The sequence below is a fragment of the Typha latifolia genome, chromosome 14 (genome assembly GCF_019914945.1).
Source record: "Typha latifolia isolate L0001 chromosome 14, TyphaL0001v2, whole genome shotgun sequence".
Taxonomy (NCBI): domain Eukaryota; kingdom Viridiplantae; phylum Streptophyta; class Magnoliopsida; order Poales; family Typhaceae; genus Typha; species Typha latifolia.
Window position 1 is genome coordinate 172,587 of NC_133099.1, and position 12,555 is coordinate 185,141.

Here is a 12,555-nt window from a genome sequence, read left to right on the forward strand (position 1 = left end):
TCACGTAGCATTAGTAAATGTATTCAGCTAACCCAAACTGTTTGGGTTGGTTTGATTTAGTATTAGAGATGGTAGTTGAGACACATCACTGGAGTTTGTAGCCACCCAACTTGTATAAGTCTGATCCAGTGAACATGAGAAAGGGACCCATCACATTATCCCAACTCCCCCGTGACTGTCTCCAATTTAAAAACATTTGATTCTAAAAGAATATTCAGTATTAACTCATTAATTCTTTTGAAAACTTAAACTATTGTATTAAAGAAGGACCCAAAATTAAATTTAACTTAAATGGTTAAAGATTTTATTAGTTTACACAAAAGATAAGTCCTGTGAAATTCAAACTCAAGACCTATATTTTAATATAATATAATTATTTTTTAATTATTCTAAAAATTTAAATGGTTGGACAATATTAATTTTTAAACGATTATTCTACTATACAGTCTGATATCATCACAATTCACGAAAAGTACCACTCACGTACTTCGCTTAAGTTGTCTCTCACGACTACATTTTTATTGGTCCACTTTTTTTTTTTTTTTGCTGACAATAAAGATGTAGACCCTACCCATTTTCAAATCTTACGTGTATAAACTCTCTTCTGATTGAATCTTAATGAAATATCAAACAGTAATAATTCTCTCCCTCTCAGAAAGAAAAAAAAAGAAGAAAAAAAAAAGAAGAGTAATATTTGTAGTGGTTATACTATATTCTATGCAATTCAATATAAAATTGGGATATAAATTTCCTAGACGTGGATCCGTACTGGTGGGGCATTGTGATAATTGGGTACCAGAAGTGGAGATATGCAGGGGATCTACGAGTCATGTCCGTGAATTGGGAGTCATGGGTTGGGTCAGTATGGGCTGGGCCATAGCTTTAATTTTAAATATCATAAAACTGGTAACTCCAATAGCTGTCCCTTTTTTTTTCTTTTCTTTTCTTTTTTTTTTAATCGGGGATGGACCCCACTAGATAGAATTGAGTAGATGGGCTTAAAGAAGTTGAGTTAGGCCAGGCTGTAGTTTGGGTTTGCACGAGATAAGTCCTAATTCTAGTTGGGCCTGTAGTTGTCTATTGGATTTGTTAAAAATAGGAGGGTAAGGGCGGTTGCCCAGGCGAACAATTTCGCCGAGCATCACTCTCAATCGAACGACAATCTAGGTAAAAAACAGTTATAATTTGATGATTTTAGCTCGAATTTAGTGTAATAGGTGCATGCCTTCTACTCCTGGAATTAGTAGTTATTATTTATCTCTCGTCTCTTTCGTAGTTCATCTGAAAACTCTCATTATTTGTTCCAAACACAGAATCGGTATGTGATATTCAACCAAGATCTCATGAGATCAGAAACATAATATATAGATTTATTAAATAAACGACATCTGATGTCGATATTTACAATTTATAATAAGAGCACAGTACAGAGGAAGAACCCGCCGCATGTACAAACTTCTCCCATTAAAAAGAGAAGACAACCAGCCAGCCTTATAGCAAAAGAAAGAAAGAAAAAACTCCTGATTACTTAAAGCTGTAGCTTAATAATCGTCGAAGGGAGAAAGGGATCAAATCTCACGTCCTTCTACGCCTTCGTCAAACCAAAAAACTTTCTCACAGAGAGCTCGGCAAAAGGTTTTCTTGCTCTACCAAGATGGATCCTCCACTGCTCGTAATCCACGGATGCCCTATAAATCAAACACAACCAAAAATTTCACCGTCAGATTTGTGCTAAATCCATCAAGTCCCCAATAATTAAAATAAGAATTTGAATCACTATTCGCTAAAGCTTACTTAGGACTTGCTCGGCGGAGAATCTTCTGGAAACATCCTTGCAGAGCATCCTCCGGATCAGATCCTTAGCCCCGGGGGAGACGGATCGGAATACCCTTGTCGGAAACCTGAGATTCGACCGGAGAACGGCCTCAAAGGTCTCACCCGCCGACTCCCCGTAAAAAGGCGCCATCCCTGAGAGCATCATGTACAGGATGACCCCCGCGCTCCACACGTCCACTTTCTCCCCGTAGTGCTTCCCCGCCACCACCTCCGGCGCCACATAGTATGGCGTCCCCACTAACCCCCTCATCTCCTCCCCCCCGTCCTCCCCGAACCACTCCGCCGATCCGAAATCCGAAAGCCTCAACCTCCCCTTCAAATCGAACAGCACGTTGTCTGGCTTCACGTCGCGATGAGCCACCCCTCTCCGGTGGCACGCGGCTATAGCCTCCACCAGCGCTGCCGTTACCGCCGCCGCCTCAGGCTCCGGAAGCGGCGCGCGACCGGAGATCCGGTCGAATAAGTCACCGCCGGGGCAGAGATCGATGATGAGGTGAATAGCAGCGTCGTCCTCGTATTCCTCGTGTATCCCAACGACGCCGGGGTTGCCTGCGGCGGCGAGGCGGTGGATCTTGGCCTCGCGATCAGCGCACTCGCGGTCGATGGGATCGGTGAGGAGGGACTTGTCGATAGACTTGAGGGCGAAGGGTTCACCGGATTCGCGAGAGAAGCAACGGAAGACGGTGCCGAATCTACCCCGCCCGAGCTCTTCTCCGATCTCGTAGTCGCGTTTCAAGGCTTCGCTCATATCTCGCTCTCCTTTCTTCTCTCTTTAGTTAAGTCTGCAGAGGAGATGGAATTAAATATATATAGACGCCTGTTCAGGGTTTTGCGCAGGAATATTCGCTATTCTCCTCCCCAAGAATTAAACGGTTCTGACTGCACGTTATATTCAGCCGTTAAAGGGTTGTTGATCAAACGGCTGTTCATGCCTGTAGGCAGTCCAAAACGGCGATTACCGACTTCCGAGAACGCCGTCTTAGGCTTTCTATTTCCCAAATTACCCTCCTAAATTAATGAAGGAAAACGAAGGAGAACAAGGTTGCGGAGCCCACGAATTTTTTCGCTTCTAACTGATGAAAAAGGTAGCCGTTGATCAAGCTATTTTAAAGGATTTTTCCATGTATAACAAATATTAAAAATAAATGGTTAGTTGCGAGTTTGGTAGGAATAAGATATATAATCTCACTCACGATTAAACTTGGAAGGATAAAAAAAAACTCCGAAGATGCGAATCTATAATATTTTTTATACTAACTGAAAACGAATCTACTCTGGTAGGAAAATCTAGTACGTGAGCTCTCTTGGTCAATTGACTCTCATTAGAGCCCAGAAACAGGCTGCTGCTTATCTCTCTCTTGTTATTCCTTCAATTCAAAGCTGTTCTACCCATAGATGCTATCCGAATATTCATTATTCCTGCTTCAGTCTATCTTGTCATGCTCGTTTTCCAAAGTGTTGTTGACCGTGTTGGGTTTCAATTCCATTCCTTGACCCGACCAGTATCGCACGTGGAATACTGGTTCGGACGTTAAGCAAGTTGAAATTTAGTCAAACCTGCAGCTGAATAATTCAACTCGAAACTCACAAACTCGTACACTTGCGTGCTGGTTCTAATGGCGATCGTAATTTGTTGCATTGCATCTACAGTCAACTCTAGAAGCCCACAAGAAATTTTAACTCGAGAAAGAATCCTTTTCCAGCATGACAGAGGCAAATTTCGCTGTAGATTTCCCATAGGTCCTGCATTTAATTATATCTGTTGATTGCTTAAGATATATGACTGACAATTATACTTTAAGATTTCATTACAACAAAGTCTTTTTTCATGATTAAAATACTTCAGGATTACTCTCTTATTTTTCGTTGTTTTATTTCAAAATATCACCACCTACTGATGTCATCACGTCTCTATTGTCATTGGTGCAATCTTGCCTGTGGTCCCTCAATTGGATGCTCGGTCAACAAATTAAAACTAATAAAATCAAGTTAACTACACCGTAATGTACTGGTTATATGATTTAATATTACAAGTTGTGCATTATTGCCTATATTTTTATCTATTATTCTATGTATTTTATACTATATATCCATAAGTTGTGACAAAATGGAGTATGTCAAGGTATCATCGCCACTATTTTATGATTATTATAGGCGAGATAAGTTTGCAACAGACGAGCAAAAATATTATTACAAAACCTACTAGATTCAACTACCCTATATTTAATGAATTAAAATGCATGCGAAGACTCGTCATGGAGCCATATATGTTTATACGTTTGTTCCAAGATGCGTGCTGCGAGGGTATGAATCTTGGTGGAGGATTATAGAAGTCATTAGACTTTTTATTTTATTTTATTTTATTTTATTTTTGGCGGGGGATGAATCATAGGTACCTAATATCGTTGTTATCCCTTTCTGTTGCATAATGTTGAAGACGAAGAGGATGTCACCAAATGAGTAAATGAATATTTTTTCCGATGAGTGATAAAGAAGGCACTATAATGGACAGATGCGTCGGCAATCTAATAGCATTTCTTCTTTGTTGGTAATTGACAAGTGGATGAATCCTTGCACTTGTTTAACCATCCATAAATATCTCAATCAAGGATGTATGTGATTATTCCTGGCCGGAAAACATACATCAATTGCCTTATATTTTTCATTATATAAATAAAGTCATATACTATTATTATTTATTAAAGAAAATTATTAATTTGCTAATAAATATGAGGAATTAAGTAATTAGTGGTATGAGCGTAGAGCCTCTTTTAGGCCGATCTAATTTAACTCAACCCAATCCAATCCAATCCAATCCAATCCAATCCGGGGCAGATAACTTGGGCTCGTCATGGCCTATGGGCTTCAGATTTTCATAGCCTAAGGCAAATTTCCTTCTCTCTTCACCGACTCCGACCAAATTTGGTTTCGACCCAACTTGCTCTTGGTCTTGGTATCGGAGATACTGGATCGCTCTCTCTTTTGCTGGATCCATCCATTCGGCCGTTCCCCGATATGAGGCTCCATCGCCGACTTCGCGCCGCCGCGTCGGGGGTGACGGAAGAAGAAGAAGAAGAAGAAGAAGAAGAAGAAGAAGAAGAAGAAGAAGAAGAGGAGAAACGAGAGGCTTCCTCATCGCTTTCCCGATGGATCTCAGCCGCTGTCTTCTCCTCGGAGAAGCGAGTGTGGTTGATCTCGCTCGCCTTCCGTGTCGCAAATGCTCTTCTGGTGCAGACCTACTTCAACCCCGACGAGCACTGGCAATCCCTCGAAGTCGCCCATTTCATCGTGTTCGGGTAATTTCTTGCGATTTTTCCTGCATGCTTTTTTCTTTAAAACAAAAAGCTTTGAGGAGATTTTTGGGGTTCGGGCAGGTACGGCCATCTAACATGGGAGTGGAAGCAGAAGATCCGCAGTTATCTCCACCCTTTGGTGTTCGCTTTGCTGTACAAAATCATGGTTTTCCTCCGCTTGGACACCCCTTGGTTCATGGTAACTGTTCAATCTAATTTTTTCCAAGAACTGCGAAAAGTGATTGCCTTTCTGTTCAAATCACACTATTCCATGTTCTTAGGCGAAGGCGCCAAGGATTCTGCAGTCTTTGTTTGCATCTTTTGGAGATCTCTACTTGTACAAGCTCTCTAAACTCGTGTTTGGTGAACATGTTGCACGATGGGCGGTACGACATCCTATTATCTATATTCTGTATTGATTTAGTAGCTCCGGTTTTCTTTACTATCTGATGATTTTAACCTTCTTGTGCAGTTCTTCTCTCAGTTGGTGAACTGGTTCATGTTTTTCTGTATTACTCGGACATTGTCGAACTGCTTGGAGGCAGTGTTAACTGTTACTGGATTGTTCTATTGGTTTTCTTCGATTGATTCGTCCAAGCAAGGTCAAGTTGCTTCAAGGAAATTGGCTTTGTTTACAGCAGCATTGGCTTGTGCTATTCGGCCAACTAGTGCTATTACATGGTTTTATGTTGGGTTGCTGGATCTCATCGGGATGCGGTCGCGACTGCAGTTCCTCTTTCTTGAGGTTATCCCAGTAGGGTAGGTAATAATCTCTCTCAGGACAAGCCAACATTTTGATTATCTCCTTTGCTTCCTTTGCTAAAATTTACTATTAGGATACTAAGCTGAACCTAAGTGCAGCTTTGATGAAATTAAAAGAAGAAATAGAAAAAAAAAGGCCTGAAGCAATTAAGTTGTTAAATACTTAAATGTCATTAGAGTCAATGTTTTGAGAAATGTAATAACATGGTCGGATTTCATTTCACATTGTCAGCAGTAATTTTGAAAAGAAAAGAATTTAAGGTTCATAGTTTCTCAACATCTTGTTTGTGAAGTTCTGCTGCAAAATTTTCTTCTATCTGACCAGTCTTTAATTGAGGGCTATATTCTTAGAGTGAAAATTTTGACTGTTGGAAAAAAAAGAAATGAATAAGGAGCAAATTAGGAACTATCAAGTTGCATGCTGTGCTTAGTTGCAAACTTTTCTTATAGTACTTATCTTTTGTCTTGTCTATTTTAGTCTGTTCACAGCAGCCTTGTTCTGTCGACAGGGTTCTAGTGCTTGCAGCTACATGCTGCTTAGATTGGTGGATGTATGGATCATGGACTATTGCACCTCTTAATTTTCTTAAGTTTAATTTTCTTTCTTCTGGCGGGGATTACTATGGCACCCACCCATACCATTGGTACTTCACCCAGGGATTTCCCTCAATGATTGGGACCTTCTTGCCATTTTCATTGATTGGCATAATAAAGTCAAAAGAGTGGAGGCTTTCAGGTCTAATTGGTTGGGTACTGGCACTTTATAGCATGCTTGGTCACAAAGAATTTAGGTACTTTCACTGTAGCTTATAGTTTCTGAATTGCATTGATTATGTCAATATTAACATCGAGTCGCTTGTTCCACAAATGTGCCACAGGTTTGTTCTTCCGGTGCTTCCCATAGTGTTGATGTTCTCTGGATACTGCTTGGCAGCAATGTCAAGATCTGATTTATCAGATGAGAAGAGAAGTCGTGGTTCTCGAAGTAGACACAAAGGAAGGGTGCAATTGGCTATTCTCCTCCTCATTATGTCTAATGTCCCGATGGCCTTATACATGAGCCTAGTCCATCAAGTGAGGGAATATTATGTTAAATTTTATACTTTTCATCATGTTTGCCTTACTTTTTCATCTTTTGTGTTCTCTGAGATGATTCTAAGCATGTTTCTATTAATATCTTGAATGCAAATTGTTGTTTTTCCTTATGTGTTTGTTGTTGGGGTAGTTGGGTGAGGTATTTTTTTTTTACTTTCCTAGGTTCTTATGTTCAATTTGCCCCACGCAGAGAGGAACTGAAGATGTCATGTATTATTTATCAAAAGAAGCTCAAGAGGAAAGAGTGAAGAGTATATTATTTCTCATGCCTTGTCATTCTACACCATATTACTCTACCTTACATTACAACCTGCCGATGCGCTTTTTGGACTGCACCCCTAGGTGATAATTTTCAGAAATCTTTCATACTCATTGCACGTCAAATTATTATGATCTTTGAGTATGAAACTTCAGTACCTGATTTAGTTTTCATTTTTTTTTTTCAGTGACAGCAAGGGGATCCTGGATGAATCAGACCGTTTCATGATGAATCCAGTTAATTTTACGAACAACATACTGAGGAATTTATCTTTACCCAGTCACATAGTCTTATTTGATGCTCAAGATAAACATCTACATGAGACTCTGATAACTCATTCCTTTAGACAGGTAAACTTTCTCTTGCAAATAATGCAATTGTAATTCATAAATGAGATTCATATACTTTTTACCTTCTAACGAACAAATTAACATTCCATTAATTTCCCTCCATTTTAAGGGGCACCTCAAGTTAATCTTAAGCAGAGTCTTATGTTGTATTGTTGCTGGAGATCTGTTTTCTGTTCCCTCTTTCTTTTGTTCTTCCTTATAGAACTTAGTATTGTCCAATTGTCCTTGCTGCACCATTATGAGTGTCCATTTTCTGCAAATCTCTCGTCGGCAGACCTCTTTTATGGTGAACGTGGAGTAATATGAACTATAAATAGTTCCTTCAAGTAGTACATTAGTACATCTTTTCCCATCGCAACTAATTATTGTCCACTTCTTGTTTCATAGAGAAGATCGCTACTTAGGACTTAGGAGGCATTATCAGCTTGGGAGCTTTCTGGGTCATTCTTTCTCTTTTTAACTTTACAAATTTCTAACTTCTTTTTGGGTATTGAATGACAGGTTAAAAGATTCTTCCACGCCCATTTTAAAGTTGATCGAGACCTTCAAGCGTATGTTGTTGTTTATGCTCTGAGAAATCAGCAGCTTTGACTCCTCTGACCTGCTCTCTGTTTACACCATTTCTTATCCTTTTTGAATTGTACTGTTCTATATCAGTAAACCGGCTTTCCTGTGAAATGTGAAACACTATTAGTTGATTTGTCATGCCTAAAAAACTTGCTCCTGCCTAAATGAATGCAGCCATTGTTGGCATTCTGTTGGAAAACAGACTCTTCATTCGGCAAATTCTGAGTGAGGCATTATTTTGCAAAACAATTTAAGCATCAGGCTTTTATTGGTCAACCATCAATAGAATTCCCGTTTTAAGAGTTCATACAGAATATAATTCTTTACCAACCTTTTTCTGGGACGATTTCTTTTTTCTATTTTGTGAGAAATGAGAAAAGATCCTGCCTTTCATAATGCCATATATTTGGTTTCTAAGTGGATTAATTATCCCACGTTATTCATTTTCGTTAAGAGGCAAAGAACCCTAATGCACGTACCTTAAAGCTGGGATTCAATAAGGAAGCATACATGTATAAAGCTTTTGGGAGGAAGCAAAGGTACATCCTCTGCTTCTATACTCCTCATATAATAATAACATATAGCCACCATTTATAGGTTCATTTGTCAACCAAAAAAGAAAAATTATAGGTTCAAACAGAAAGCTGGCTTTCATGAGAACGCAACATCAGACGCAAGCTTCAGACACCAAAAACAAAAGGCTAATAATATACTAAAACAGGATAGCTGTTCCATGATTCCATCAATAATTTGAGTATGGACTTTCCACTGTTCTAAAAAGGTCGAACAGAATACTGCCAATTGTTCTTGGTAACTGTTAGGATGAAAATTGAGCTATTCTCTTGGCAGAAGCAAGATCACAGTCTTAATTTGCACGACCTCTCAGAAGATCCAAGTCCATCTCTGTGGGGTCAGTTGCCTGAATCTCGTAATGGATGCCATCAAGATCATGCCGGAATCTTCCTTTGGATGTGGCATACAGCATCTTTGCTCGTATGCGGGAGTCAGATGGAGACCTATCAGCAGTCAAATGTTAGTATATATATGTGATACGACAACGGAAAAAGGACCTGACTAGTGAAGCATTGAGAAGTTTGTCTGGAAAAAAAAATCTCATGAGTTGTACAATGTGTGCTATATGTAAACGAAACACCATTATTGCATTAAAAAGTACTAGCAGTATCTCCAACTGTAATACTTCGAGCTTGGGAACAGGGGCTATCTCTCAAAGAGAAGCTGGCACCATCTTGACCATCAAAAAAGAAAAGAATGCTTTGGAAATATCACATTATCATGATCAGTGAGCCTAACAAGATGAGGACAGTAGGAGCATATATATATTGACGGTATCAATATTGGGACACATGTTAAATTAAGAAAAAACTTCACACTGTAGACAAACTACCATTATTGAATGCCAAATTTGAGATTCAACAGAAAGAACATACATTATGAGAACAACATAATTTTCATAATTTTGAAGAAGTAAACATTTAAGGCCAATAAATATTCATATCATCTCCTAAGCTAGCTGTATGTGCTGCCTTTCCCCTCAAATCTCTCTTCACCATGCAGCAACTTTTGAATTAACATATCACCCTCCACAAATGTGGCAGAGGCAATAGGATGGCACAGAGTGAGACACACTGTTTCGGAATGTATGTTACATTTTTCTCATATTGTTTTCTCATATTAATCATATCAAGGAGCTAAGGATTGCGGCACATCACCATTCCAAAATGTCGCCAGCACAATACATATTGGGTGGCGCTTAATTTCTTGATCACATTTCAATATCATGCTAAGATTTTCTGAAATTGTCTGATCCGGCACATGAATCCTTAGAAATTTGACACCCATGCCAAGTGGCTAGAGCACACCGATTACAACTTAAGTATCAAATATCAGTGAGATCATTGTTGAATATGTACCATTCATCAAAAGCAGGCATGCCTCTTACTTGCTCAATATTGAGAAAAGGATCTCAAACTGAACATCAGAAGGTGCTTTAGAATTACTGATAGAACCTAGAACTTTATGTTGGCCACTTGAACTCACAACCTTGAACTGAACAAAGATGTTCTCTGAAGACTAGTTTCGTTTGAGAGGACAATATTCGGGAATGGCAAGTGACAAAGAACTAATATTCTAAAAAGAGAAATCAGGAAATGTTATAGACGGGAACTAACAGGAAAGATAATTTAGTTTCACAGGTATTTTGCTCATCCTAGAGAAAGAACCTTTGATTTGCAAACCTGGAGCTTTCATCAAAAACTTTGGTTGGGAAAAATAAAGTGCCAACTAGCCCTTACCACATATTCCTTAAACTGAACTAGGCATAAATCAAGTTGATAATACATGCATAGTTGCATTTATTAGCTGCAATAATTGAAACTGGAGAAAGACTCACCATGCTATAAAAAATATCTTGCTCTTCTGGCAGTTCTCCTCAGTCACAAAATCTAAGTCATACACAGCGTATCGACAATCATCCTCTGGCAGTGAAGCAGCAAAATCAACATAGCTCTCCCCTGGGTCCCCTGTTTTATCAACGACAACCTCCATTTTTTTTTCATCAATCTTAAATATCACATAACGATGCATCTTCTTTCTCTTCAGCTCTAGAAAGGTGCTCATGGTATGTTCAGCCACTCCCATCCCAGAAGATGCATTCTTCTGCATGCCAAATCAAAAGCCATGCAAGCAATTTGCATTAGAATAATCTAAAGATATAACTTCCTCGTAAGTTATTCTAATGGAAATGCTTTTCCGATAAACATCTACCTGAACTATAACCTAAGATACGAGATGCATAGAAACAACAACCTTCAACTACTAGACTGTTCAGATTACTACCCAAATTATGCTTTTATTTCATGATTTAGAAAGGAGTTAAGTCACCGTATGAAATATTGTTATGAGATATCGCGGGCAGGCCTAACACTGCAACAGGACGTCAAATACCACTCTTCGCAGTTCGTTACCCCTAAGGAGAAGCTAAAATTGCGAGAAGTTATAATCTTTTAAAACCAATTAAAATAATTCGCGAAAGATAAACTAACACCACCAACGAAGGCTGCCCTAATTTATGAGAAACTTCGTCTAACTTGGAAAAGGCATCTAACCACAAATAGAAGTGAATGAAGCCATTTGAATAATCAGAGATCGGGAAAGAAGACGAAAAAGATAACCAATGATGAAATCGAGAAATCGCCCAAGACGATAATCAAATTCCGCACGGGAAAATGAGTTGGCGAAAAATTTGAAGCAGTCCGATTAACAATAAGGACGAATCAAAACTTCCTCTCCCACCCAAAAAAAAAAAAAAAAAACGCTTTTTCACAAGAAATCGTAAGCAAACCACTCCCAACCGCAATCATTTAACAAGATGTAATTTAAACAAGTAAAAGCATCAGAGACTCACCAATTGAAATGACATGGCTGGTCCGACCTCGATTGCAAATAGAAAAGAAAAGGAAAAGAGGAATCGGGAGGAAAAGGGGGGGAGCGAGCGGAGCGAAGAAAATAAGAGACTTGATTATGGAGGCGAGAGCGAGCGAGCGAGCGAGAGAGAGAGAGGATTAATTAATGAAGAGCGAGGACGCGCGCCGCGTCGCGTGACTCTGCTAACAAAGCATGTGATGCATCTGGCGACGAATAGGCTTTGGTGACGTAGATGATGGCCCCTAGGAGATCGTGTGCACTCCATGGATGGTGGGTCCACCGATCATCTCAACTGATAGGATTTGGCTCGAGTCCTGGCTCGCCCTGTTGGTCCACGTTCAGATTCCTTTCTCGTTTTGAACCCCTCCCCCGCCCCCTGCGTGGAAATAACGCTATGTGCGTCTGCTGATGTGATCACACATACATATATATATATATATATATATATATATATATATATGAATGCCATTGCCACGTAAAAAAACTTGGGAGGACGTCCTAAGTTGAAATGGGCCGTCCTCCTCCTATGGGCTTAACTCCTCATGGAAGCCCAGGTCTAGTAAGATGTTCAAGTCTTCTAGAAGGAGCTTTTGTTAATTGTTATGTATGTGTAACTTGAGTACACTGAAATCCTCTCTCTCTCTCTAAAAGATAGTTAAAATAAGACGACAACGTGATTGGTACGTTACCCATCAAATTAGACAAAAGTTAAAAAAAAAAAGAAGAATAATGAAATGAAAAGATTTCTTAGACTTGTCTGGAAAATTAACAAGTGTTTCTTTTTTTTTTTAAATTCCTTAATTAGCAAATGGCAAACCAAGTGTGCGTCCATATTTTGATGAACGAAACGACCAGGCGATTACACTTCAAAGTCAAGCAGTCATCGTTTAACTTCGACCTGATGATCAGATTCAATTCTAAAGAATGGAGAAAAGTTCATAACTATCTA

General features: G+C 39.2%; 3 protein-coding genes across 4 annotated transcripts; 1 reads left to right on the top strand and 2 right to left on the bottom strand.

Annotated features, from left to right (window-relative positions):
- Positions 1-1,334: 1,334 nt before the first annotated feature.
- On the bottom strand, positions 1,335-2,612 carry LOC140800656 (phosphoenolpyruvate carboxylase kinase 1-like). Its single transcript, XM_073155418.1, has 2 exons — positions 1,795-2,612; positions 1,335-1,688 (listed from the first exon to the last, which is right to left on the bottom strand). Exons 1-2 carry the CDS (start codon positions 2,582-2,584, stop codon positions 1,615-1,617), a joined length of 864 nt encoding a protein of 287 aa, XP_073011519.1. The 5' UTR covers positions 2,585-2,612; the 3' UTR covers positions 1,335-1,614.
- Positions 2,613-4,753: 2,141 nt separating this feature from the next.
- On the top strand, positions 4,754-8,361 carry LOC140800594 (mannosyltransferase APTG1). The gene is made up of 9 exons (XM_073155349.1): positions 4,754-5,132; positions 5,211-5,328; positions 5,411-5,515; positions 5,602-5,888; positions 6,401-6,682; positions 6,770-6,965; positions 7,177-7,328; positions 7,433-7,595; positions 8,097-8,361. The coding sequence occupies exons 1-9, from the start codon at positions 4,852-4,854 to the stop codon at positions 8,184-8,186; spliced, it is 1,674 nt and encodes a 557-aa protein (XP_073011450.1). The 5' UTR covers positions 4,754-4,851; the 3' UTR covers positions 8,187-8,361.
- A 277-nt stretch (positions 8,362-8,638) lies between these two features.
- Positions 8,639-11,802, bottom strand: LOC140800581 (actin-depolymerizing factor-like). Of its 2 annotated transcripts, none has more exons than XM_073155329.1 (3): positions 11,587-11,802; positions 10,573-10,838; positions 8,639-9,178 (listed from the first exon to the last, which is right to left on the bottom strand). In XM_073155329.1, exons 1-3 carry the CDS (start codon positions 11,599-11,601, stop codon positions 9,028-9,030), a joined length of 432 nt encoding a protein of 143 aa, XP_073011430.1. In that variant the 5' UTR covers positions 11,602-11,802; the 3' UTR covers positions 8,639-9,027. The 2 variants fall into 2 exon arrangements, with proteins under 2 accessions (XP_073011430.1, XP_073011431.1); XM_073155330.1 differs by lacking the exon at positions 11,587-11,802 and adding an exon at positions 11,064-11,203.
- Positions 11,803-12,555: the final 753 nt, after the last annotated feature.

Bases quoted from the DNA above. Each gene is read 5' to 3' on its own strand.
- LOC140800656 (XM_073155418.1), bottom strand. From the start codon at position 2,584: ATGAGCGAAGCCTTGAAACGCGACTACGAGATCGGAGAAGAGCTCGGG. The intron at 1,689-1,794 runs GTAAGCTTTAGC...TTTGATTTATAG, and splicing joins CTCCGCCGAGCAAGTCCTAA to GGCATCCGTGGATTACGAGC.
- LOC140800594 (XM_073155349.1), top strand. From the start codon at position 4,852: ATGAGGCTCCATCGCCGACTTCGCGCCGCCGCGTCGGGGGTGACGGAA. The intron at 5,516-5,601 runs GTACGACATCCT...CTTCTTGTGCAG, and splicing joins AACATGTTGCACGATGGGCG to TTCTTCTCTCAGTTGGTGAA. The intron at 5,889-6,400 runs GTAGGTAATAAT...TTCTGTCGACAG, and splicing joins CTTGAGGTTATCCCAGTAGG to GGTTCTAGTGCTTGCAGCTA.
- LOC140800581 (XM_073155329.1), bottom strand. The intron at 9,179-10,572 runs GTGAGTCTTTCT...GACTGCTGATAG, and splicing joins AAGATATTTTTTATAGCATG to GTCTCCATCTGACTCCCGCA.